This window comes from Chanodichthys erythropterus, chromosome 19, assembly GCF_024489055.1.
Source record: "Chanodichthys erythropterus isolate Z2021 chromosome 19, ASM2448905v1, whole genome shotgun sequence".
Lineage (NCBI taxonomy): Eukaryota > Metazoa > Chordata > Actinopteri > Cypriniformes > Xenocyprididae > Chanodichthys > Chanodichthys erythropterus.
In genome coordinates this window covers 8,766,717-8,794,377 of record NC_090239.1, presented here as the reverse complement: position 1 = coordinate 8,794,377, position 27,661 = coordinate 8,766,717, and the positions used below count along the sequence as shown (strand labels likewise).

General features: G+C 36.7%; 1 protein-coding gene across 3 annotated transcripts; it reads right to left on the bottom strand.

Annotated features, from left to right (window-relative positions):
- Positions 1–949: 949 nt before the first annotated feature.
- cep131 (centrosomal protein 131) lies at positions 950–27,418 on the bottom strand. Of its 3 annotated transcripts, none has more exons than XM_067368684.1 (27): positions 27,293–27,418; positions 26,333–26,527; positions 25,872–25,966; positions 22,124–22,235; positions 21,835–21,962; positions 21,522–21,626; positions 21,204–21,380; positions 20,942–21,059; positions 19,277–19,393; positions 19,035–19,188; positions 18,775–18,872; positions 18,507–18,686; positions 18,022–18,213; positions 17,142–17,279; positions 16,862–16,987; positions 16,333–16,449; positions 15,899–15,928; positions 14,094–14,196; positions 11,748–11,949; positions 9,567–9,674; positions 8,469–8,586; positions 6,009–6,083; positions 4,490–4,632; positions 3,159–3,336; positions 2,036–2,232; positions 1,830–1,890; positions 950–1,721 (listed from the first exon to the last, which is right to left on the bottom strand). In XM_067368684.1, exons 2-27 carry the CDS (start codon positions 26,519–26,521, stop codon positions 1,650–1,652), a joined length of 3,333 nt encoding a protein of 1,110 aa, XP_067224785.1. In that variant the 5' UTR covers positions 26,522–26,527; positions 27,293–27,418; the 3' UTR covers positions 950–1,649. The 3 variants fall into 3 exon arrangements, with proteins under 3 accessions (XP_067224785.1, XP_067224786.1, XP_067224787.1); XM_067368685.1 differs by having other exon boundaries at positions 19,277–19,390; XM_067368686.1 differs by lacking the exon at positions 15,899–15,928.
- Positions 27,419–27,661: the final 243 nt, after the last annotated feature.

Here is a 27,661-nt window from a genome sequence, read left to right as displayed (position 1 = left end):
TACCATCTGAACTAGAACTGGGCTTCACTGCGGGCTCTGTGTGAGCATGTTTGGGTGTCCTGGGGGCTTCTGGGACATCTCCTGTAATTTAGAGATAGCCCTGAGGGGGATCAGGACAAAAGGCATCTGTATGCAACACACAAAAGGCAGGGGAGTGGGGTTGTTTGTGTCGTGGGGGTTTAAGCCTCTCCTCTTTAATGTGAAGAGTTAACTCCTTTGCTCAGTATCAAAGCCTTTGCCCCTCCCACCTCTCCTGTCCACTGTAATCTCCACCCATTCTCCTTATTCCAGTGCTGGAGAGGGACGGGAAGAGGGAGTGTAGTTACAGAAACATCTGGAACAGTTTACTGTGAATGCCTTTGTGCCCAGCAAAAGGGGCTTTTCCACTTCTTGGGTGAATCTCACAAATGCATACAGATTTTACCCACAAATCAAAATAATAAATGTGAAAAATACTATTTTGCAATTAAAGAAAATTAAGCTTATTTTTAAGGACTATTTTGCATTGTGACAATTTTTTATGACAATCAATCACATTTTGCCACAACATGAACCATCATTATTGTTTTACTTTTGAGGGTTTTGCAAATCCCATTAATCTCCATTGTGATTCATTAGATTTCCATTTTTTTTTTTTTTACTATATTATTATAAGATGACTACTTAAAGGGATAGTTCATCCAAAAATGAAAATTCTATCATCATTTACTCACCCTCAAGTTGTTCAAAATCTGTATTTTTTCTTTGTTCTGTTGAACACAAAGGAAGATATTTTGAAGAATGTGTTAAACTGAACAGTTTTGGGGCACCATTGACTTCCATAGTAGTTTTTTTCCTACTATGGAAGTCAATGGTGCCCTAAAGTGGCCTGGTTACAAACTTTCTTCAAAATATCAACAGAACAAAGAAATGTATACAGGTTTGGACCAACTTGAGGGTGAGTAAATGATGATAGGATTTTCATTTTTGGGTGAACTATCCCTTTAATACAAGCATAAATTAAAGTTATAAAAAAATAACATGTAGTATAAATACTTTACAACTTAAATAATATATTTTTTTTTTTGCTTTTTTTTTTTTTGCTTAATGAGCCTAATTTGTTTATGAAAATAAAGAAATGTGTCATTTATATATTTTGATTCTGGGGTGAAATGTGCACGATTTTATGAGGTAAGGTTTTGTAAGATTCAACAACATACTAGATCTAAACTCTGGTGAGAAAATGTTTTTTTGTGTGTGTGTGTGTGTGTGTGTGTGTGTGTGTGTGTGTGTGTGTGTGTGTGTGTGTGTGTGTGTGTGTGTGTGTTTTTTATCTGGAAGTTCATTTGTCTGGCTGTGTGAAACCAGTGGCTGAAAGGAATCTGTCATTTGGCCATATCCGTGCAAGAGAGACCCACAAAAGCCTGTCCTGGAATCTTGGAGAAGATTAAATTCCTCTCTTATTTCTTGCCTTGTTCCCATGGGAATGCCAAAGCCCGTCCTTCTGAATGAGAAGTGTGGTGGAACCAAAATGTCCACCCAGAATCCATCAGTTCATCCAAACAACCAAAAAAAAAACATTCCTTTGTGCAGGAGGACGGTTTAACAAAAAAGAAGGGGTGGTTGTGTTGGTGGCGAGGGGGTGGGCTGTCAATGCCCTAACTTGACAATCATTTTCCTAACAGCTGTTTTCTCTGCTGTTCCAACAAAGACTCAAGATGATCTGCTCTCTTCACAGCAGCCTGAAAGACAGAGGAAAAGTCAAGTTAGTTGTAACTCAAAATGTATCCATAACAAGCATTGCATTTACTGCAAGGCCAATACACTGAGTCAAATCTGTTGCGACATACCTCATGCTGCTTACGCAAGTTATTAACGGTCTCTTCCTTCTTCAGAATAGCTGACTTCACTCTATTAAAGGAAGAGAGAACAATTGTCATTGTGATAGAGAGCAGAAACTTCATTAAAATGCCTGGGCGGCAGATTTAAAGCTAATTCATGCCAACGACGGTTGCATATCCAAACAAGGAACTAAAAGAAAAATACTCTCATGTACCTCTGATGTACTTCTGCAAGCTCCTCTTCTTTCTCTCTGCTCACTCGCTCCACTTCTAAGCGGAGTCGTGCTTTGGCTTCCGAGGCCTCCATCTTCATCCTCCTATTCTCTTCCTCCGTTTCTACAAGCCGCTCTGCAAACTCTTGTCTGATCACTTCTGCTAGGCTGCGGCGCTCATCTGACAGCTTATCACGGGCCTGTAGCCATTCCGTGAAATGAGACAGAGACAAAGCATGAGGAAGGTAGTTAATGGAAAGACCAGACAAAACAAAAGGACAAAGACATTCCAAGACATTCAATTCCAAAATAAATAATAAATATGCAGATAACACTTAAAATAGGCTTCATTTCTTTTATGAAATTATAATAATTTTGGGGTCAAATATGACCCAGACATTTCTTGGCAGTTCTGTGCCATTCTCCTCCTCTGTAGTTAGTGAACCAAGTGGCATGTCATGTGCTAACTCTATGATCCTGGACATCTTATGTAACCACAATTGGTAATCTATTTTCAGTCGTTTCACACCTAACTGTAAATGCCAGTGTGTGTAACATTAAACAGAAAGGGTCAAAAGTCATCCACTTTATCAGTTTTAGAGAAACAAGTTGCCTAGCTTTTTGCCTGAATGACTCACTGAATCTATCTGAGCTCTTCCTGACTGAACCACAAGTCATTGTTTTTATCAGGTCCAGCTCAAAATAACTGAGAATTGTTACAGTGTTATGTGTATGTAGAGCTTGTGAGACTTATGGTGCTTTCACACTAGCACTTTAGGTGCACATTTGGGTTCGATTGACATGAGACTTTGGTTTGTTTGGATGATGTGAATGCCATTTTCTGAACGTTTGCTGCCAAACTCAGGTTCTGACCAGGAAATCGAACCAAGTGTGAAAGCACCCTTACATCTTTCTAATTACTTAATACAGTGTAATTACAAGTACTGACTGTTATTGTTTAGTATAATTAGGACCAATTATTGCTAAAAAAATCATAATATAGAAATGGAATCATCGTTTCTCATCTCTACCAAGAAATCTACCATGGAGCCTGTAGATTTATAAGTCACCTATTAACTTTAATGAGTTTGTGCATGCAAGTTAGCATCCCCATGACGACGGTTACCTGGCTGAGGTCGCTTATCTCTTGCTCTCGTTGTCGTAACAGCGACTGCAGCCGGAGGAGCTCTGCCTCCATCTCACTGTGTTTCTCTCTCATCTCTTGCTGTTTCTGCAGTGCCGCCCGCTCCGAACGCTCCAGATCTCTGATCTCGGCCTCATATTTCTCCCTCACACGCTTTATCCTGCACACAGCACACACATTTACATTCAGGTTGTAAAAACCACAGTTCTTCTGCCATATATGTTAAATGGATGGGCTTCAGTGACTTAAATGTAAATGCCATATATCCTATATACAAACTATCCAGGAAGAGCTCAAATATGTGGCCCAGAAAGATTAAAAAAAAAAAAAAAATTTGAATGTTTTCAAAATTGAAATTTGAATGATACACACATGGACACACACACATACATTTATACACACACATATATATATATATATATATATATATATATATATGAAGAGTTCAGATGCAAAAGCCGCTAAACAGTACCTCCGTCAGAAATAAAATAATGATATTTATTGATCGAATGATCTTCACGCATAGTATACATTCATCAAATACTCTCACTTCAAATCCGCTAAATCCCAGCGTCATCCCATTCAGAAATAGTGGTTCGGTGGCAGAAACTACTAAACGTCACTTCCCTTTGTCCACAGAAGAACCAATCAGAAGACGTGAATCGAATCATATGATTTCAAGATGAATGACGGTGTGTGTATGAGACAGCTTTTAATTGCCAAGCTGCAAGTTTTTAATCATGTTTAGTCCATTGTTACAGTGGCAATGACAGGATTTTCCGAGTAGCAAGTAAACACAACAGTGTTAATTTTGTTGCTGTAAAACTGACTAAAACGGATGTTTCACTATGGTTTATTTGTTGTCCAATGAGGTGGACTTAGAGGGTTTTGCAGCAAAAGACAGTCAAATTTGTGAAATACCAATGAATTGACTAAAGTGGCATTTTTGAAAATAAGGCATTTCAATAACTGACTAACAACCGTTTCATTGCCATTCAAGTGAAATTACTGAACCTAAACATAGGAGCCTGGTAAAAAATGTTAGATGGACTTAGACGTTTTGCATCTGGACTCTTCATATATATTATTTTTTAGTTATGTATTTTTGTAAATGTTTTATAATTTAAACTCATGATGAACATGATGATGGCTGTACTGGTCTACCAGCAAACTGGTCAACAGGGAAATTTGTAGCACATACCAAGTCTTTCCACCAGAGCGAATTAACCGTGGGCAAAACTGTAACATCCTGTGCTACCCAGCTCTCCACAGACACACAATTTAAAAAAAAAAAAAAGGAAGGGGAAACACACCGGTTGTCAGCTGCTCTCTCACACTCCTCTCTTGCCCCTCTGGTCTCCTCCTCTAGTCTCTGAATGGCCAGCTCAATCTCTTTGTCTCTCCCTCGACGCACTTCCTCTTTAAGCTCCCTCTCTCTGCTCAGCAGCCACGCTTCCTGTGAGAGGAAACACCATGTTTTGTGACTACCAGAGAGACCTTTTAAACTCACACACACACACACACACACACACACACACACACACACACACACACACACACACACACACACACACGTGTGGTTGTAAACATTCTTTGATTTTATTAATGCAGAGATATTTGTAGGTATCAGGGGTGGGTAAACACACTTAAGCCACAGTCACACTACAAGTGCAGTGTTGACTGCGCTTTAAACCCGAGAACTTACAGCATAGCAAATTACTCATCACTTTTACTCTTAGATGGACTAGTGAAATATTACTAGGCCACAACCAGTTCAAATAGCCTGTTAGTGGTGCAAAGAAGTTAGCCAATCATAACAGAGGCCATTTGCACTTGCTATGAAATTCTGACTGGTTTAGAACAATAAATTGTAACAACACAAGTCTGTAAGATTTTTTTTAATGTTTTTAAAGTCTCTTATGCTCACCAAGACTGCACTTAAAAAAAAATAATAATAATAAATAATAATGACCATTTATAATAACCGTTTTATATATTAGATTTTATACTATGTATTTTCAAATGTAACTTTTTCCCTGTGATGGTAAAGCTCAATTTGCAGCAGCCATCAATCCAGTCTTCAGTGTCACGTGATCCTTCAGAAATCATTATAATATGCTGATTTGTTGCTCAAGAAACATTTCTTATTATTATAATTATCAAAGTAGAAAACTTAGTTTTGCTGCTATATATTTTTGGAAACTTTGATACTATTCATCAAAGAATCCTGAAAAAAATGTAAGTGAAGAGCAAAGAACAGAACAGCATTTATTTGAAACAAGTCTTTTGTAACAAAAAAAAAAAAAAATGTCTTTACTGTCACTTTTGATCCAATTAATGCATCCGTGCTAAATAAAAGTATTAATCCCATATTCTTTGAAATGTGAAAAAACAAATCCTAAAAAAACTCTTTAATAACTAACATTTAAGAATGGTATTTTTAGTAATTAGAATTGATGATAAAACTCCTTATACAGTATTTCAAGTTCTTGTTGAATAAAATGTCAAATGTAAAAGAAAAGATGTAATCATAACAACTGTAAGTGAATTGTAAATGGGGCAACATTCACATTTGTGTCTCAGAAAGCAGAAGATTTTAGTGTGTACTTTGTAATTTACAACTCCCAGTTAAGTACCAGTGTACTGATAATATGTCTTAATCTTAATCCATTTTATCTCTTGATCACTCAAGTTTCATGTGCTTAATCTTCCATGAAATCATTTGACATGAATGATGAGAAAATGAAACTATTAAGTAAAAATAAGTGCAGTACAAGATATAATATGTAAACTCATTTCAAAACTTACAAACATGTCTACATAAACACATACCTCTTTTTTCATATAATTTTCTTCCCATGTCTGTTTCTCAATTTCGAGTCTTTCCTTCAGGGCCTTTATTTCAACCTAATGAAAAATACAGACAAAAACACCATTAAAAGAACCAAAAGAATGAGACCCAACATTCTATATTACCACAAAAAGGTGTTTTCTTTTGATTGAATCATACACATGTCTAAACAAACTGATTATTGTAATTTGACTTCTTGTCTGAAAGCCTTTTTTTGTCAAAAAACAAAACAAAACAAAAAAAACAGGTTATACAAAGATTGATAAAAAGAAGGACGGTGATAAGTGTCAGATTTGAGTGCTATGATTAATCAAAAGACATTTCCTGAGAATGTTAATACTGGTTGGTATCGGCGATAGTGAAAGCTGGATGCCACATCAAAGTTTACTACTGTTACAATTAGTATTGAAATAGTACACTTACAAGTATACTGCTAGTATGTTAGTATTAGTGTATTTACTTCATAAAGTATACTTAAAAATATACTTAAACTTTACTTAAGTGTACTTAATAAAATGAACAAAGTATACTTATTTTTTGTAAGGGAATAAAACATGAGAACAATATGTGAACTAACAAAAGAACATTTTAAAAATATTTATGAATGCATATGAATGAACAATTAATAAATAACATTATTTATAATCTTCATAACATTTTAATAATACAAATGTATAATCTTAATACCTATATAATTAACATTATATATAATATTAATTAATGATCTGTCTAACAATGTCTTAATTTAATAATTATCTGTCTACCAAGCTCTGATAATGTATGGAATATTATATAAATAGATCTATTATCCAAATAAAAATAATTATAATTATAATAAAAATAATTAGTGGTTCAACGGATCACTAATTAAAAAAAAATTCGGATCAGCTCAAAAAAAAAATAAATAAATTGGGGGGTGGGGGGTAACTTAAGCATTTATTACTTAGCCCATTTTAACTACTCTGAAACCACAACAGAAACTACTAGCCTAGCCAATACATTATTAAAGGCAAGTAGACAGACCGTAAAAGGAACAAATACTGTACATCAATTACAAGCATAGATAAATACAACATAAAGTTACAAATAAAGTATAAGGTCTAATTGTAGTATTAATTTTAGTGTACAGAAATGTAATAATTAAATGTAAAATAACACTGTTCACTGTACAAATTTAATATAAATTAATCTTTGTTAAAGCTGTGTTTTGTTTTTTGATTTACATGACAGACAACAGCAGGTATTTTTAAGTTGCTGTCACTTTAAGAGTAAGACCCCATGCACGCTCATATCCGATAGAATACACATCCGAATTCTCACCTCGTTCAAATAAGATATAACCGAATGCGTTTACGATGCGAATACTTGCTGAGAGAGGTATTTTGACTGACATAATGCGTGTATGTGACCATCTAAGTGCACTGAGGACTCGAAAGAGAAATCAGTCTGGAGTTTGTGAGCTATCTGAAACGAACCTCTCTCTCTCTCTCTCTCTCTCTGTATGCGCGAGACTTGAATATGTGTGCGTCTGTGCGCACCGATAACAGCGCTGCGTGTGATACCGAATTAAAACCTCTTTTGCCTCTTCTAGTGCTGGAATGGTTTTATATCTATTTAATGTGTAATCTAGCAAGACAAAACAAGTTCAAATGATAACCTTTCACTCTACTGCGGTTAAATTTGCAATTGATCCGCGAATCACATGCGTCCCGAACGGTGGGGCTTGGTCCGTACGGATCACGGATCAACAACGATCCGTTTAACCACTAAAAATAATTATCAAACTGCCAAAGTCACGCCCCCAAGTGGTGAACAATTGAAATTACGAAATACTTATCACATAAGGAAGCCTCTTTTACTGAAATCATGTGACTTTGGCAGTTTGATACGTGCTCTGAACCACTGATTCGAAACAAACGTTTTGTAAAGCTTCGAAGCTTCATGAAGCAGTGTTTTGAAATCGGCCATCACTAGAAATCGTTGAATAAAGTCGCTATTTAGTTTTTTTGGTGCACAAAATGTATTCTCGTCACTTCATAACATTAAGATTGAACTACTGTAGTCACATGAACTGTAAATAGGTCTTTAGTAGCTTTCTGGGCATCTGAAAGTGTTAATTGTCTTGCTGTCAATGGAGGCCTTTTATGAAAAATATCTTCATTTGTGTTCTGAAGATGAACGAAGGTATTACGGGTGTGGAACAACATGAGGGTGAGTAATTAATGACAGAATTTTCATTTTTGGGTGAACTAACCCTTTAAAAACAATAGGCCTATAAAAACTCTTTACCAGCACGGACGTGGCTGTCACGCGCATGCTGCCTTAAAATGCTTTTCGGCAAGCTGTGCAGTTCACCTTATATTCATCATCAGTTATTTAGTCCTATATTTGAATACACAACTGTTGGTGTGGACTAATAGGACTAGATATGAGTGCGTTACCTGGTGACGTCTCTCCTGCTCATCTCTGCTCTTCTCGAGTTCTTCTCTCAACACTCTTCCTGCCAAAGAGCTGTTCTCTTCCAGCTGCTTCCTTACGTCTTCCAGCTCAGCATGCTGCCTATATCACACATAAACACATTTACATTTAGTATTAACTTAACTTGAATGCTTCATCTCTCTGTTTTGGACAGTAATTGTAAAACAATATGGTAATGCATCATTTATTATGCATCAAAAGGTATTCATAATTTACGTTATAATGCATTATATCTTTCCATATATAATTGTAACCAAAATTAAAATGCATTATATTATTTGCAGATCCCCTGTTTGTTGTGTGCTTTAATGTGTTATTAAGTATTTTAATGTATTATTCATGAGATGCAATATAGGGTGCATTACAAGGCATAATTAATGTTGTTCCACACCCGTAAGAACTTCATCATTCCTCTTTAGAACACAAATTAAGTTATTTTTGATGAAATAATATAGGTTTCTGATACCCAAGAGAAAGCAATGTAATTACCACATTCAGGGTCCAGAAAAGTATTAAAGACATAGTTAAAATAGTCCACGTGACTACAGTGGTTCAACCTTAATCTTATGACGCGACTAGAATACTTTTTGTGCACAAAAACAAAACAATAATGACTTTATTCAACAATTTCTACATCAGAACGCCGACACAGTATTGTCCGATGCTGTTCAGGTGAGCAGCACAACGCATGCATGTGATGCTGACGCAATACTGAGCCAACATTCAGAAGTAGAACCTGGAAGCCGCTGCACTAAGTCTACAACATAACATTTTTTCTTGTTTTATGTAATATATATCTTATATTTCTTACTCCAATGGATTTTAGGCATTAATCAGACTTTTTTTTGTGTGATTTTTACTAACAAAGATTAATAAACTTACAAGATTCACGATACATTCTCTGAAAATAAATCTTTCAACTTTTTCAACCATCATGACATGAAAACGTATTGAAGTTTCTTAGTGTAATTCTTTATGACAATTCCTGGCAAGCGACATCTGGCACCCAATGGTTCAGTCAGATAAAGATCATGTGACCTTAAACAATCTTTAAACCTGACCTGGCTGCCAGCTGTGTGATTCGCTCTTTCTCCTCTGATACTTCCTTATACAGGCGCCTCCTCTGCTGCTGCAGCGCATTCTCCTCTTCCTGCAGCTGTTTCTCAAACCTGAGACACAAACACACATTCATTTACTCAGTTCTCAAAATTCAATCTTTCTTTGTTTCATCTTTGTTTTATATACAAGGATCTGAGGGATGAATGTAGCTGTATGCACAGTATTTTTAGTGCAAAACCCAGTGCCTTAGTCACATACTGCCAATTTAAGAGACATGTTTGTGCCTCATTTTCTACTGATCTTGGCAACAATAATTGCAGACAGGCAAAGGTTTTTGGGATAAAAAAAAAAAAACTTTTTAGAACCTCAAGTTTATGGTCATTTCTCTTTCAGTCAATAAACATCCTTATGCTGATTTTATTATCTGCTTATGAACAACCCACCAGTCAGACAGAAATCAGTAAGAGAGTGAGACATCTGTTCAGGACTGAAAGGAGGAAATCATGGGATGTGGGAGGAAAAATATGCCTACTCACTAAAGCCGAACATACAAAACACTAATTAAGGCCTACTTGATTACATTGACTGTTAAACAACAGCCTCTATCCCTCACATATACATGCAAGGTCAACAACCCAACATTATTTACTCACCCTCGTGCTGTTTCAAAAGCCCTACGCTGTCTTTTTTTTCTTTCAGTAGAAACATGACAAAGCTAGTGTGTAATGTTTGTTCATATCCAGATTCAAATGATGGCATTGTTTCTTGTGTATAGTACCATGAAGTTAAAGGGTTAGTTCATGGAAAGGATTCCGGAAGAGAAGACAATGCTGAATAAAGTCGTACTTTTTGTTATTTTTGGACCAAAATGTATTTTCGATGCTTCAACAAATTCTAACTGACCCTCTGATGTCACATGGACTACTTTGATGATGTTTTTATTACCTTTCTGGACATGGACAGTATACCGTACATAAATTTTCAATGGAGGGACAGAAAGCTCTCGTACTAAATCTAAAATATCTTAAACTGTGTTCTGAAGATGAATGAAGGTCTTACGGGTTTGGAACGACATGAGGGTGAGTCATTAATGACATAATTTTCGTTTTTGGGTGAACTAACCCTTTAATACAGGCTGGACAAAGTTTGAGGGGAAAATTCACAGTAAATGACTACTTAGACCACTGTTCAAAAGTTATAATTTTTAGGTGGATGTCAAGTTTTTGGATGTCCATTTTTTTTTTTTACTTTTATTCAGCAAGGATGCATTAAATTGATCAAAAGTGACAGTAAAGACATTTATAATGTTACAAAATATTTATATTTCAAATAAATGCTGTTATTTTTATTCATTCACTGCACTTTCTATTCATCAAAGAAAGAAAATGAAAATGTTTTTTACAGAAATATTAACATTGTTTATAATAAGAAATGTTACTTCAGCAGCAAATCAATGAAAATTGAGTTGTCATATTTAATAGATTTTAAAATGTAATTTATTTACAAGTTATTTTAGATTGTAGTAATATTTCACAATATAATTGTTTTTACAGTATTTTTTAAAACCAAATAAATGCCTTTGTGTGCAAAAGAGACTTCTTCATTATTTAAAAAAAAATCTTACCAACCCCAAACTTTTGAATGCTATTCAAAACTGTATTTCAGTCTGACATTCACACAAAGCTATTATGTGGCTTCAGCATCATACGGGCCACGTTTATGGTGCTTTTATTGTATTGTTATATATTTTAAGGAGCTTGACAGATGTGGTAATTACGAACCATTGTTGTAGAGAAAGAGCTGCATGAGGAGTGTAAGACAGAAGTTTGTGTTTTGTAGCAAGGTTGTATCATGGTTCACAGATATAAACCAAACGTTAACACAGGAAAGAAATCTACAATTTCATAGTACAGCAGAGTTAGTCTGAAATCATTATAATTAGCTTTATATAAAAACAGCAGACACTATAGTCTTTATAACTAAGTAAATGTGTGTGTGTGTGTTCAAAAGCTGTATTTAGCTTTGAGATCATGTCTAGCCAGTTTCCGCCGTCGCCATTTCAAGGTCTCCCTTTCTTTTTTGTTTGTGTTTTCTAACATCTGTGAACACATGGTCTTGGCTGCCCTTCTCTGTCACTGGTTGATGAACAGATGTGCACTGGACACATGTGAGTGTGTGTGTACCTCTGCTTAGCCAGTTCTCTCTCTCTCTGGCACTGTTCATCTCTTTCTCTCTCCAACTGTTGTCGTAACTCCTCGCTCTGCCTGACGTAGCGCTGAGCGGCTCTCTCGTCTGCCTGAAGCAGCTCTGCCTCGTGAAGAACTCTCAGTTTCTTCAGCTCCTGCTTGTGTTTGGAGATCAGCTTCTGAATCTCTGGCTCCAGACCTGAGTGCATACAAGAAGAGAGTTATCAAAAATCATGCAAAACTAATATAAATGTTTGCAGTATAGCATTAAAATAATCTAGGGATTTTCAACAGAATTTAAAGGATCACTTCTATTGCTCTCCTCATTTGTAACTCGCTTTGGATAAAAGTGTCTGCTAAAGGGTATACTCACACTAGGCACGATTGCCTTGAACCAAGCCCAAGCGTGATTGTCCAACCTCCCCACTCCCCCAATGGCCTGCACTCACACTGCACTTAACGTTCCAGGCCGGAGCATGCTTACGTCATATACGATGCAACTTTTTGAATGGAAGAAAACAGGAAGAAATGCACTTTCGCTAAGATACTGCCTAATATAGGCTATTTATAATCTATGCCATGCAGCGATTTTCAATAGCACGTATCAGAGGATTATTATGAAGGCAGCTGACGTTAATGGAGGAATTTGCAGCTTTACTTGCAAACTACAATTTATACATATACTTCAATGAGAGCGAGACATCACTGCCGCTGTCAGAGCGCGATCAGACCTTACTAATGAGTGCTGAACGCAGTTGGACATAGTGGTGTTTTAGAGGTAAAAAATTATATAAATACTGTTCGGTTTATCACACAAACCGATCATTTTGTGTCTTAGGACATCAATGTGTCGTCACAAGCCGCAGGGTTTAATTTGGACTTGTCTATGCAAGTTTTATTTCCCCTTATAGTGCAAGTTCCCATCCACTCGCATTATTTGACTGACAGACGGCAACGGTTGGAGATAAAAATCATCATTTGTGTTCTACTGAAGAGACAGTCACCTAAATCTTGGATGCGCTGGGGGTAAGCAGATAAACATCACATTTTCATTTTTGGGTGAACTATCCCTTTAAGATTGATTGAAATGCATGTCCACAGAAAGTGTTTCACTTTGGGAGAATGCATATCCTCTTTGTCATGTTGAAAAAATGCCCAACAATGCAGGTATTGAGGAAAGGGTAACATCTTCAGTTTCAAGTTTGTGTATTAAATTACAGTGGTGTGGGAATTCATGACAGCATTGATAAAGCACAACTCCCTCACACCTTCAACATCATATATCCCTACATAAGAGATTTACTACCACTGAACTTTACTGTGGGAACCAGGCACTTCTCAATGTACTCCTCCTCTAGCAATACCATAACATTTTGGATGCTGTTACATCCAAAATGATTGATCTGGTCTCATTAGACCAGAGTATTGATTCCCAGAATCTATATGTTTGTAAATATGGGCTTTGGAACTGGCTAACTGACTTTATTGTGCTTTGGCTACAGTAGGTAGTTCCAGTGAGAACAACAACCATGCATGTAATTTCTGCAGGCTGCATCTTACTCTGTGAGATAAACAGCCAATCTTTTCATAGCTTTTGCTGACCCTGAGACACTCGCTTGGTATTCCTACTCCTAATCCTACTCTTTGTCAGCATTAAGTCTGAGAATGACTCAGTGGACTATATAACACTTTTAATTGTCAAGAAATTACTCTTTAAATGTTTTGGTTCAACATACTTACCTGTTGATCAAACATTTCCTTAAACTTACACCAGAACATTTTTATCTTGTTTTATTTAGTAACTTTTAGGAGGGTGTACTCATTTTTGCTACACAATATTTGATCAACTTGATAAGAAAATCTTATTTTCCTTAATAATTTTGACATGCTTCTTTAGTAATTGATTAAGCAGACTTGCTGGAACATTATATATCTAAAGAACCCTAACGTGTCTTCTAAGTAATTGAGTAATTGAGAGACCAATTTCAGAGGTTGTGTACTCATTTATGCTGTGCACTGTATATGTACCTAAAAAAAATATACACCAACATTCTGGCTTCAATTTGAATGTATTCAAAACAAAACGGGTGTGACGAGTGATATCCAGTTTAAAAAGCCAGTTTGATCAGTCTTCCAGGTTACGCAATTAAACAAAGGCACTTATAGAGCGTGAATAATTATTTATCTGTCCTTTTAATTTTTGTCTTTAGGGCACAGAAAAGAATCATAAATGTGTGGCATATTTTGGCAGAAACACGCAGACTGGGCTGAAACGGATACTGTTGAAGGGTGCGGTGATGTGGACCTGGTACAGACAGACACTTGTTGTTGAACTCTACTGACCTTTTACAGTGATCTCCTTGATCTTTTTGGACTTCTCATCGATCCATTTCTCTCGGCGGATCTTTTCTGTGGCACTCATTAACTCTTTCAGCTTCTTAATCTCCTGTGTGGAGAAATAAAGGGATAGAAGGATGGTTAAACAAAAAGAGAAAACATCAACATGGCAGGACATCCTTGGCATACTGTAAAGAAATTCTGTCATCATTTACTGTCCAATGACACTGAATGGAGAGTGAAGATTTCAAGCATCAAAAAAGATGCAAAAGCAACCATAATTGTATCATAAAAGTATGTTCATAAAAGTCATAGAATAACTTTGAGATACACTACCATACTATATGTTTGGGGATGGACAGATTAAAAAAAAAAAAAAAAAAAATGTTTTTAAAGAAGTCGCATATGCTCATACCAAGGCTGCATTTATTTGATAAAAAAAAACAGCAATATTGTGAAATATTATTACAATTAAAAATGACTTTTTATATTTCAAATATATATATATATATATATATATATATATATATATATATATATATATATATATATATATATATATATATATATATATATATTTATAAATGTATATATATATTAACATAAAATCTTGTGCTGCTTAATATTTTTGTAAAAACCATGATATGTTTCAGGATAATTTAATGAGTAGAAATAACAGATTCACAAAACATATAAAACAGATTCACATTCAACAATAAAATTCTTCTTAACGGCTATTTCTTCTAAGTTTCTAACTTAAGAAAAAGGATTAGTACAATTTGTGTTCCCAAAAACTTTTCTTAAGAATGTTATCTTACAAAATTTAAGAAGTATTAAAATACCTGAAAAGAATGTTCTTAAAATGAATCGTAAATCTTAAAGTTAGGATAACCTCCAACCTGTCTAAAATCCCCAAAAGTAAGATGTTTAACGAAATTCGGTTGTTTCAAATATTAAGTATTACAACATAAAACTTATTATGATAAATAAGTAATTTGCAGGCAGCGCAAAAAGAAATAAATTTCTCATTTATCAAGTCTTCAGCAATTCTCGATATTCAATCAAATAACACCAAAGCCTGTCATTTTCTTCTAAAGAAAAATTTTTAGATAATCTTAAAAATAGAATTTCCTTAACTTCTTTCTTAAGAAGATCTTCCGGAATCCAGTTTTTAAAAAAAAAATAAAGACAAAAGCATAATAACAGTGGTCTTCTGAAGTCATTCAATAGCTTTGGGTGAGAAAACGAATACAATTAATTGAAAATCTTGATGCATTGTCTATTGTCACCTTGGCACGTCCAAAACAATGTGTCATTTTCTAAAAAAAAAAAAAAAAGTATATACTTTTTAACTACAAATGCTTGTCTTACACTAGCTCTGCATTACGTAATCACATTGGAAAGGTCACGCGCAATGTAGGCGTAAGTCCTCCAACTTCAAAATTGTCCTACATCGTTGTTTTACCTTTTTTTGTAATGGTCGTTTGAATTAGTCTTTGCACGTTCGCTTTGTAAACACTCTCTGTACTTCACCCTACATCATGCGTGTGCAAAAGGGACCTGAAAATGCTTTTTAATGCCATTTAAGGCCTTAATTTTCGCAAAATCCATTTAATGACTTCTAATGCTTTTTAATGCCCTGCGGATACTCTGATATTTGCTGCCTTAAAAGAAATGCTGGTTTAAAAAAAAAGCATGCAAGGTCAATGGCTCCAAGCAAAATGAAGCTGTCTGTCAGCATTGAGAGAAGAATGAAAGAATGAAAATGACAGAATGGAATGATGAGTGGTTAGAAAGAAAAAAAGAGTTACCTCGCACATGGGACCCAGAATTTGCCACACCTACAGGCAGATGGAAGGACAGATAAAGAGAGAAACGCACAACAAATGCAGAAAGAGAAACAGTTAGCAGTGGCAAAAGCAACACAGCAAGCGAACATGCATTTGATGGTGTGCACAAGTTAATATAATTATACTCAAGATTGTTTGCAGTGATAGAGCTACTGACAGCAGCAGAGAAAACCACAAAACAGTGAAAATAAGAAATGTAGAAACCAGCACACGTTTCAAAACTGAGGCACCATAAGATCTACAATACACTTGAACAGACACTTTAAGGTTGATCGCCTCCTTGTGGCCAAAGTTGATGCAAAAACTGCTCAGACCCTGAGGCACCTCCTCTGCTGCAGGTCCACGATAGGATCACTGCACCAAAATCTCAAGACACTCATTAAAACTCAACTCACCAGCTCATGTTGCTCCTGCATCTGAGCGATCTTCTTAGTGTATTTCTGGTCAACCTGCTTGAGTTCTCCCACTACTTCCTCACACTTTTCACTCAGGGCCTTTTTATCATCAATAAGCTGAGAGAAAGAGAGAGAGAGACATGTTAATACAAGCAAAACCTCATCTAGCAGTAAGACTAGAATGTCATTACTTCAGTCTTTGGTGTCACATGATCCTACAAAAATAATTAATATGCTGACTTGCTGTTAAAGAAAAAATTCTTATCATCAATATGGAACAGCTGCTTAATATTATTTGATGAATAGCTTCCTTCTACTGTAATCCGTCCAAATAATTTATTCTAGGTTTTTGTTGTTTTTTTTTTGTAATTTCCACTATTCTCAATGATGATTTTCATTACTGTAATACAATGATTGTGAAGACAAATTTGATTATAGCTTGACATGCCTTGTCTGAAAGTTCAGATGTTGTATAAAGGCCATTGTCTTGTTTTTAAATGTCTGGTGTCTCTACGTTTGAGATTAATACCTGGTCTATAAATGTCAGGTGTCTTTGTATCGTAGCTTCATACTGCTGTTTCTGTAACTGGAATGTATGATTGAGCTCTTTCTCAGTCTCCTTCACATGCCGGATCGTCAGCTCCCTCTGCTGGGCCTAAAGACACACATTCACATTTACAAATTAGTCTCAGGCAGCACTATTCACAGATCATCTCTTTTGCATATTGCACATAAACATATGTAAATGTCATCTGAGGTTGTGCATACTATTCTAAAAAAAATACAGATGATAATATATGCAATTTTACCAGCGCTGTTTGTAGCATATTGACAGTGCGTTTTTTCTCATCCAGCTCCAGTTTGAGTCTCATCATAGAGCCGGTGACCTCAGCAGCTGTGGCTGAGGCTTGTTCCACAACTGCTAGATCTTCCTCTGACAACATCACCTACACACACGCATACATTAACATAAAATTCAGTGCTGATACAACATAAAACTTATTAACTTCCCAGGCTTGACATTAACTTTTTTGCTCACTGGCCACAATTTTGACTGACACCATGCCATATATATATTTTCAATATTATCTCATAATTTGACAGCAGGTATATTAGTCTACTGTCACTTTAAGACATGACACACAGATCCATTATAATATTACACATGCATTTTATTTCTCAGCAGTTTATGTTCACTTAATAATTGCCAAATATTTTCACTTTTATAATTGCGTTTACGTGAATACTCGCCAAGACAGAATTGAGCACAAAATCTGCGGGAATTAGCAAAACTATGCGCAATACACACAATCCCATGCCGAAATTCAAACCCTGTAGCAAATTAAAAGAGTGAGGGGAGGTTTGTGTGTCAACTCTCTGTCGGAGAGATGAGAGAGCGAGAAAGCACAACTGGTATCGTATATCTATTCTGCGGAAAATGAATATTGGAAGCATTCCAGATATCTCAGTATCGATATTTTTGACAATACTACATTGCACTTAGTTTATTATTTCAGATGCCTTTTTAAAAGACTATATTGAAAAATGTATAAATTATATATAAAATTAAAACTTTCAAAGTGGCTAGTAGGAGTGGCTGCGTTACACGCCACTGCTGAAATCCACCTGCATTTGGCAGGTGTTAATGTCAAGCCCTGTTAACTTCATATAGTCAGTTCAAACATTTACCTCTCTATGTGATCCAGAGGTAACTGAGCGTGGTCTTTCCTGCTCAGACTTCTCCATCTCATCCAGGAAGCTCATAATGCTCTGCAGTTTGGCTTCTGAAAGCAGAGCGCCCCCATCTGGAAGGGCTGGAGTCTGACTCAGCTGCCTGTGCCGTTCAACGTTATCAGTCGTCAGGGAGTTGGAGTCTCCATCCTGAGAAGAAAATGTATGTGAAGGGTTAGCCAATTATAAAAAAGGTAATTTACACTACTGTTCAGAAATTTGCAGTCAATTACATTTTTTTTTTACGAAGTTACATTTTCATTCAGCAAGGATGCATTAAAATTATCAAAAGAATATTTCACAATATTTTTGATCAAATAAATGCAGCCTTGGTGAGCTTAAGAAGCTCCTTTCAAAAACATTTAAAATAAACGTTACCACCCCTCAAATTTTTGAACGGTGGTGTATATTATAGAATTGAAGATAAGAAAGTGTCAATTCACCTTGTCAATCCACGCATACTTGTCCTTCCTGTAGCTCTTAGGCTCTGACAGTCTCTCTGGCTCCTCTTCTAAGAGCTTTAGTGTGTCTAGCAGGTCATTCAGAGTGGTTTTTGATTGCGCCCTGCTCGATGGTGCCCCCTGCCGCTGGTCCTCCATGCTCACAGACCTCTGGAGGATCTCCTTAGGGCATGAAGTGATGTGATGAGCAAAAGTTTTCATTTTTCTTCACAGCTGGTGAAATTATGTCCAGTTTGTTGTAAGTGGTTACCTGAGAACACTGAGATCCTCTGCGCACAGAACCAACAGGTGACACGGCCCCCAAATTCGTCACATCATCCAGATCAGGCACCACATTTACATTAGAATCTGAAAAATAAATGCCAAATGTTGTGACTACTTAAGATTGATTTATGGGGTGATTTATCTGATCTCAATATTCTTTTTCATGAGATCCACTGACAAAGTATAAAAGATACAGAATAAGGTACAAGAAACTGAGTTTGATCGGAGACCCAGAGTAGTGCACACCTGTGTTCTTAGCCTTGATGTCAGTGGGAGAAGTGGGTGAACTCTTGGTGAGTTTTTTACGGCCAACTTTCTCAGCACATCTGAGTGACTCTACCTCCTCCTCTGCAATCTGTTGTACCTCTGCAGCACGTTGGGCTCTTTTTTGCTGAAGCTCCTGTTTCGGATGCACAAATGATGCAATACATCAGAAAACAATGACTTAGCCAACACAAACTACAATAGCAGTGCTAACTACACTGTACCTGTATGGCGGTAAGCCGAGCCAGACGAGCTTTCTCCTCCCTGATGCGTTTTCGATCATCTTCTTTCTTCTTTAATGACTCAATGGTTTTTTCCTCCTCTGCTCTCTGCTCCCTCTCCTAGGGAAAATACACAAAATCCCCCACAATAATGAAGTGTTTATATTATATTATATTATTAAGGGGTTAGTTCACCCAAAAATTAAAATTCTGACATTGATTACTCGCCCTCATGTTGTTCCTCACTCGTGAGACCTTCGTTCATCTTCGGAACACAAATTAAGATATTTTTCATAAAGGCCTCCATTGCCAGCAAGACAACTAACACTTTCAATGCCAAGAAAGATACTAAAGCCATATTTAAAACAGTTCATGTGACTACAATGGTTCAACCTTAATGTTATGAAGCGACGAGAATACTTTTTGTGCACCAAAAAAATAATGACTTTATTCAACAAAATCTAGTGATTGTTTTAAATGCGTCTTTAGTAGCTTTCTGGGCATTGAAAGTGTTAAAGGTGCCCTAGAACCCTTTTTCACAAGATGTAATATAAGTCTAAGGTGTACCCTAATGTGTCTGTGAAGTTTTAGCTCAAAATACCCCATAGATTTTTTTTATAATAAATTTTTTTTAACTGCCTATTTTGGGGCATAATTAGAAATGTGCCGATTCAGCGCGCTTCCCCTTTAAATGCTCGCGCTCCCCGCCCCCGAGCTCTCAACTCTATAATACATTGCATAAACAAAGTTCACACAGCTAATATAACCCTCAAAATGGATTTTTATAAAGTGTTCGTCATGCAGCATATCGGATCATGTGAGTATTGTATTTATTTGGATGTTTACATTTGATTCTGAATGAGTTTGATAGTGATCCGTGGCTAATGTGGCTAATGCTACACTGTTGGAGAGATTTATAAAGAATGAAGTTGTGTTTATGAATTATACAGACTGCAAGTGTTTAATAATGAAAATAGCGACGGCTCTTGTCTCCGTGAATACAGTAATAAACGATGGTAACTTTAACCACATTTAACAGTACATTAGCAACATGCTAACGAAACATTTAGAAAGACAATTCACAAATATCACTAAAAATATCACGTAATCATGGATCAAGTCAGTTATTATTGCTCCATCTGCCATTTTTCGCAGTTGTCCTTGCTTGCTTACCTGCATAAAGTCTGTGTGCAGCTCCGGACGTTAATACTGGCTTGTTTAATGCCTTAAACATGGGCGGGCATATGCAAAAAGTCGGGGGCGTACATATTAATGATCCCGACTGTTGCCTCACAGTCTGTGTTATGTTGAGATTCGCCTGTTCTTCAGAGGTCTTTTGGACAAATCAAATTTACATAAGAAGGAGGAAACAATGGTGTTTTGAGACTTACTGTATGCCATTTCCATGTACAGAACTCTAATTATTTAACTATGCCGAGGTAAATTCAATTTTCAATTCTAGGGCACCTTTAATTGTCTTGCTGGCAATGCAGGCCTCACTGAGCGGATGTTAGGAAAAATATCTTAATTTGTGTTCCGAAGATGAACAAAGGTCTCACAGGTGTGGAACGACATGAGGGCGAGTAATCAATGTCAGAATTTTCATTTTTGGGTGAACTATCCCTTTAATTCAAGGTATTATAAACCTCCATGGGTGAAATACATTACCTTCTTTTTAGACATGAGGAGGTGTTTGATTGTATTTTCACTGGCTCTCTTTCTGTTGGCATGGCGACGATACCAACGCTGGATGATAATAGCAGCATGGTTCACTTGCTGAATATACCTGTAAAGAAGTTTGTAAATGTGTTTAACATGTACAAAACCAGTCTGAAATGTCTCAAAGGCCAATCAAACATTTGTATGAAGATGATCATGTAAAAAAAACAACTCAAGTGGAAACATATGAGGGCTGGAAAACACTGCTGACCTTTCGGCCTCCTCCTCGGTCACCTCTCGTCTACGGGGCTGACCTGGGCTTCGGGGGCTACGGGAGGCGTTGTTGTTGGAGCTCGATGACGCAGAAGAGAAATTCTTCTGAGACTTAGTAAGAGAACCACTCACATCCAGGGTTGAATCATCATTTACTGTGGCTTTGATTATGTTACTGTTAAAATAGAGAGAGGGAGAAAACTGTAAATGTGTAAGCCTGGAAACAGCATACTCAAGCAAAATAGAGCCTTAGAGGACTTCTGTCTAAGATTAGTTCACAGAGCTGTGCAATCATTCAAGGTCATAATGAACCTACTTGAAGGAGGGTTTCTGATTGGAGCTCTTGGGAGTGAGGGGTTTCTCTGAGTGGTTGTTGTGGAGGATGGTGGTCACCGCGTTACCCACAGCTGCTTTATTGCTCCTGAAAGTCAACACACAGATATCCTAAATATTCAAATACATTTTTTCCAATCACTCTTCTCCCGAGGGCATGCTCATGCTTTGATTGACAAGCACAAAAAGGCGTAAAGTGAATCCGTTGTCAGTGACACTGTTGTCATGGCAACATGAGAGTTTGAAAGCTAACCATTAACACAGTGTCTAAGCTGCAGGAGAAAATGACCTCCCACCTGTTGTTGGCAGTGAAGTTGGCAGCCAGAGAGACGCCAGCTTCCCTCTTCTTCAGTCCTGTAGGAGAATCCATACTGCAGGTACTGTGAGAGCTGCTGGGCACAGGGAACACTCTCGGCTGATCATCCTGAAGCAAGACAGTCCACATGACTTTTATTCTTACCATTTTTTAAGGCCTCCTGAGTTCACAGGTTTTGTTAAATTACTTTTCATGGCATAACAATCAGAAGGATCTGCTAATCACAATGACATGAGACATAATAAAGCAGTGCATGAGTTGGAGAGTACCAGGATGTTCCAAGTGGTACGGTCTTTGGACGTCTTGGAGAGACCAGCCAGTTTTCTACGTCCATCAGAGCTGCTGTTGAACAGAGCCAGGAAGTCTTCTGTGTGGCCTTCACTGCAATCAGATGCAGAGAGAGAAAGACAGGAAGGAAGGAAAGACAGAAAGGTCAGAGTATTACACACCAAACACACATGAGGAACATATAAACACAACGCTAGACCAATAATACCTACACTTCTGTTAATGTTTTTAAAAGAAGTCTCCGAGGCTGCATTTATTTGATCAAAAGTGCAGTAAAAACAGTAATCTTGTTAAATATTCTTCTTTAAAAGAACTGTTTTCTATTGCAATATATTTTAAAATAAAATTTATTACAGGGATTGCCATTATTCCAGTGTCACACGATCGTTCAGAAGTCATTCTAATATGCTGATCTGGTCCTCAAATAATATTTCTTCTTTTCTTGAATGCTGAAAACAGCTTAATATTTTTGTGGAAACCATTTAGGATCCTTTGATAAATATATAATGTTCAAAAGAATCGTAACATTATAAATGTCTTTACTGTCACTTTTGATCAATTTAAAGGGATAGTTCACCCAAAATTGAAAATTATCCTATGATTTAGTCACCCTCAAGCCATCCTGTGTATATGACTATATTATTCAGATAATCACAATCAGAATTATATTATAAAATATCCTGCTCTGCCAGGCTTTATAATGGTAGTGAATGGCACTCCTGACTTTGAAGTTCAAAAAAAGTGCATCCACCCATCATAAAAGTAATCCATAAGGCTCCAGGGGGTTAATAAATGCCTTCTGAAGTGAAGCGATGGGTTTTTGTAAGAAACATAGCCATATTTTAATCTTTATAAACTACATCTAGGATGGCTTGAGGGTGAGTAAATCATGGGATAATTTTCCTTTTTGGTGAACTATCCCTTTAATGTGTCCTTGCTGAATAAAAGTATTATTTAAATTCATACAAACCAAACTTTTGAACAGTAATGTGCATGGATTAAAACTTTTTTTACAAAAAAAGTATCCATAGTGCAACTGGCACATGCTATGAATTAATAGTTGTTGTATAGATTTTGTTCAAATGCCTCATAAATATTAAAGGGATAGTTCACCCAAAAATGGAAATTTTGTCATTTATTACTAACCCTCATGCCGTTCCACACCCAAAAGACCTTCGTTAATCTTCGGAACACAAATTAAGATATTTTAGTTGAAATCCGATGGCTCCGTGAGGCCTTAATAGGGAGCAATGACACTTCCTCTCTCAAGGTCCATAAAGGTACTAAAAACATATTTAAATCAGTTCATGTGAGTACAGTGGTTCAATATTAATATTATAAAGCGACGAGAATATTTTTGGAGCGCCAAAAAAATAAAAAATAACGACTTAATTAGTGAATGCCGATTTCAAAACACTGCTTCATAAGGCATCGGAGCACAAATGAATTAGTGTGTCGAATCATGATTCAGATCACGTGTCAAACTGCCAACGGCTGAAATCATGTGACTTTGGCGCGTGATTCGACACGCTGATTCATTTATGCTCCGATGCTTCATGAAGCAGTGTTTTGAAATCGGCCATCACTAAATAAGTCATTTTGTTATTTTTGGTGCTCCAAAAATATTGTCGTCACTTTATAATATTAATATTGAACCACTGTACTCACATGAACCAATTTAAATATGTTTTTAGTACCTTTATGGATCTTGAGAGAGGAAATGACATTGCTCTGGAGGCCTCACAGAGCCATCGGAATTCAACTAAAATATCTTAATTTGTGTTCAGAAGATTAAAGAAGGTCTTACGGGTGTGGAACGACATGAGGGTGAGTAATAAATGACAGAATTTTAATTTTTGGGTGAACTAACCCTTTAAGCATTACCAAACCCAGGTTTCCCTTCTTTAGAACAAAAATAGATGCAAATCTAGTGCATGATCTGAGATTCATCTCCAATGAAACCAACCAGACTATTTAGGCTAAACATATCAGATGAGCATATAAAAAAAAAAAGTTCCTTTTTCAGAGCTGACAACAGCTGCACTGGGCTCCCAGCAGAGGAATGCTACAGCAGAGGCTGATTTTAAAGAGGCAGATGTCCATAAGCATATGGCAATCGCATCCCTTAACATTTAAATCGCATCAAATGTTTAACATGATGTTCACCCCTATGTCTGACCCACTGGCATCTGTGCTAGCAACTTCAGTATGCATATGTCAGGGTTTTGGGGGTGTAAGGGGTGTCTAGCGTCAGCTGGTCCAATGAAAAGCAATTCAAGGAACTACATTCCTCCACGTTTCCTCTTTTTAAGCGATTCAGAGGGAAGAGAGGTCAGGGAATGACAGTTATTAAACACCAGAAGGAAGGGGGAAGGGGTATTGGGTCGTTCCTTCATTTAAACCCCTCTGTGGCATCCCAGGATGCAGTGGGAGGGGAGGGCAGGACTGGCAGCTGCCGGACAAAAGAATTTCAGCTTGCACACTTCTCCTTTTCACTGCGTCCTCATTTGAGCGAAACCGGAGACCCTGGCTCTCCTCTTGACAAAGCTGAACCCAGCCCCCTCTTGCTTGTCTAGTGCTGCAGCCACCGCTCCACAATAGCTATTGTCTGGGGAAAACCAAATTCACTCAACCCCCAGCTGTTGCTGCTTTAAGGGTATACACCCCCAACCTCCACGTCTAGGATATGATCAACCAGGCATACCAAAGCTTGGGTGAAGTGAGTGCATGCAGGCATGTGCACTAGACATGTACGTGCACAAACACGCCATCATTGCTTTAAAAAAATTATACATGTTAAATAAGTTGTCAGGTCCCTTGGGGATTATCCATTCTCAAGGTCTGAATAGGACAGCTGGCACATGTTGATGGGTGAATCTCACAAAACATTTTCATATTTCATCCCAAAATCAAAAGTTTCTTAAAGACCTTTTTTAGGTCCTTTTAGGACCAAGAATTTATCTATTTATTTATTTGCATTGAGACAGTAATTAAATTATAATTAAGCATATTTTCTTCTCAAATTCTCATTACCGTAATGCAAAAAGAGTGTTATAACTGTGTAATAAAAGTTTAAAATTGTTATAACTGTATAAATCTGTTATAAAACATTAGTACATTAATAATAATATTATAACATTAATTATATATTAATAATAATAATATAATTATTCAAATTTATGCTGATTTAAATATTTAAAAAATTATATTTTTACTTGTTTTTTCCATTAGATTCTCATCAATGTAGTATTTTTAAACAGTATTATAGTAAACAAACACTGCATTTTGTAATGTAACAAAGGATAAACTAGAAATTACAACATACTATGATGTATAAATACTATAAAACTTCATATATAAGTATTATTTTGTGCAATATAGGTAGTTTTTGAATTTTGTTTTTCCTAATGTGCTATTAATGTTTTGTATTTGATTGTCTTGTATGTGCTGTAAAAAAAATCTAGCATGCAGCAGAAAAATTTGCCCCTAATGGGGGCAGTAAGGTTTTATAATACAATACAATATAATTTTTTGTGCAATTTTTTTTGCACTACGGTAATGAGAATTGAAAAGAAAATGTTTAATTGTTACGAAAATAATGTCAAAAGCAACCCTAAACATAAAGATCCTAAAAACAGGCTTAATGTTATTATGCAAAATAAATAAAAAAAACTCAGCAGCACCAGAAGAGTCAAATGGCATGCAAAGGAATGACAGATGGTTCTGTACCTGAGGCTTGTGTTGGCCTGCTGGTTCACCTGTGTGGTGCTGTTGGACCGACGCAGGTTCTTAATTGCTCGTGAGCTTCCCAGTCCAGCATCAGTCTGCCAACAACAAGGAGTGCAAAACACTTATACTATTAGGCCTACTGCAGACTAAGAACAGGTTTGAAATGGAGCATCTCTCACTTTAAAGGAGCAGTTTTACACCATGCCATTTGGTTATAATATTAGAGGTTATTGAGGTCCAAACTGCACTGTAACATTTTATTACTTTCTGTCTGTTCTGACAGACAAACTTATCATGGCTTTTTAGGTGACTTGAAATGTAGTGCAGGAGTCATATGTATTACTTCTAATATTGTGCGTTTATATTATGACCATCACTGTTTATTTAACTCGCTTTATAAAAGGGACACCCACTGCTATATTTATTGATCATTACACAGTTTTGTAGCCAAACAGACTCACCAATGTGTTTCGCTTCCCCCGGCCGTCACTGGCCACAGACACGGATATGGATCGAGAGAAGTGTTTTCCAGGTGAAGCACTGCTGGGTCTGCGGCCCATTGCGAGCTGAGAGCCGGTCAGGCTGAGGTCCAGTACGTCTCCAGCTGCTCCGGTCTGGATGGACGCAGATGGACTGCGAGTTGTATGCATCTTAAGCTGATGAGCACAGAAGAGGATTCAGTCATAAGAATAAAAATGGTGCTTGATACTGTTAGGATTCCCACAATTTCTGATTAATGTGATTACTAAATATTATTTTATATACATTATACATACACTTATTTAATATTTTAGAGCATAAATATAAACATCTTTATTGACTATAAACATTTCCATCAATTTTAGATCTCCCTGGAAAACTTAAAGTTCAGTTTCCCTTATATTTCCAGGTTTTCCATGATCCTATAGATCAGAAGCAGGTGGGATACACTAATTATTAGTATTATATGTCAACACTAATACTGTAGAAGATGCTGTTGAACCGCACAGGTAAAGTCATGCACAGCTCTGTCTCTATGGTAACATATTCAAAGCATCAACACTGTCCATCATATATTAATATATTTCTAAACACTGTTTGGCTTATCTAAACAGTAAATAAACCTCAATATGACAGTCTAGGACTTTCTATCAAGATCGTCTACAGTTTAAACACACAAAAACAAGGACATTTAAAACCAAAGGCCTCCTCCGGTATCAACTCAAACCTGATGAAGGTCAATACACAATACACAGCCTCTGTGAAACATGCAGAAATATAAACGAAGATGTTTCATTGAATAGCTACTGTGTGTACTACCACAGGATTGCATTGACTTGGCTCAGCTATGGCGAAAGTGTCTTTCTTGCACCACTTCTTGCTGGCTTCACATGATAAACACGACGAATACAGTAGGATTAAACTGTTAATCCATTGCTTACCTTCTCTAAATCGTCCACATCAGATGAAGAAACTGTCTTTATTCAAATAAGAGCGTCGTTAATCCCGTTTGGAGCGTCTGACAGTGATTTCTCATCTGTCTCCAACTCCACAGCGCAACATCTTCTCATTGGCAACGAGAAAACATACAGGAGCTCCGCCCATTGAGAGTTTTCATTGGTGGAGCGCCGAGCGTTCCGATATTCTGATTGGCTGTTTAGACGTGTCTTTCAGACATGATGGCTGAAAGAGGCGTGAAGAAAAGGCAAGGTTGGTAGGCGCGCTGCACATGCGGCAGATGTGGTGTTAATTTGAGCTACTGAGATAAATAATTTACTGACTTCTTTTAAGGGAGTTTTACATGTGACATA

Coding starts and splice junctions, on each gene's coding strand:
- cep131 (XM_067368684.1), bottom strand. CDS start 26,521: ATGCATACAACTCGCAGTCCATCTGCGTCCATCCAGACCGGAGCAGCT. Junction 22,236..25,871: donor CAGGCCAACACAAGCCTCAG/GTACAGAACCAT, acceptor ATCTGATTGCAG/TGAAGGCCACACAGAAGACT. Junction 4,633..6,008: donor AAAATTATATGAAAAAAGAG/GTATGTGTTTAT, acceptor TTCCTCTCACAG/GAAGCGTGGCTGCTGAGCAG.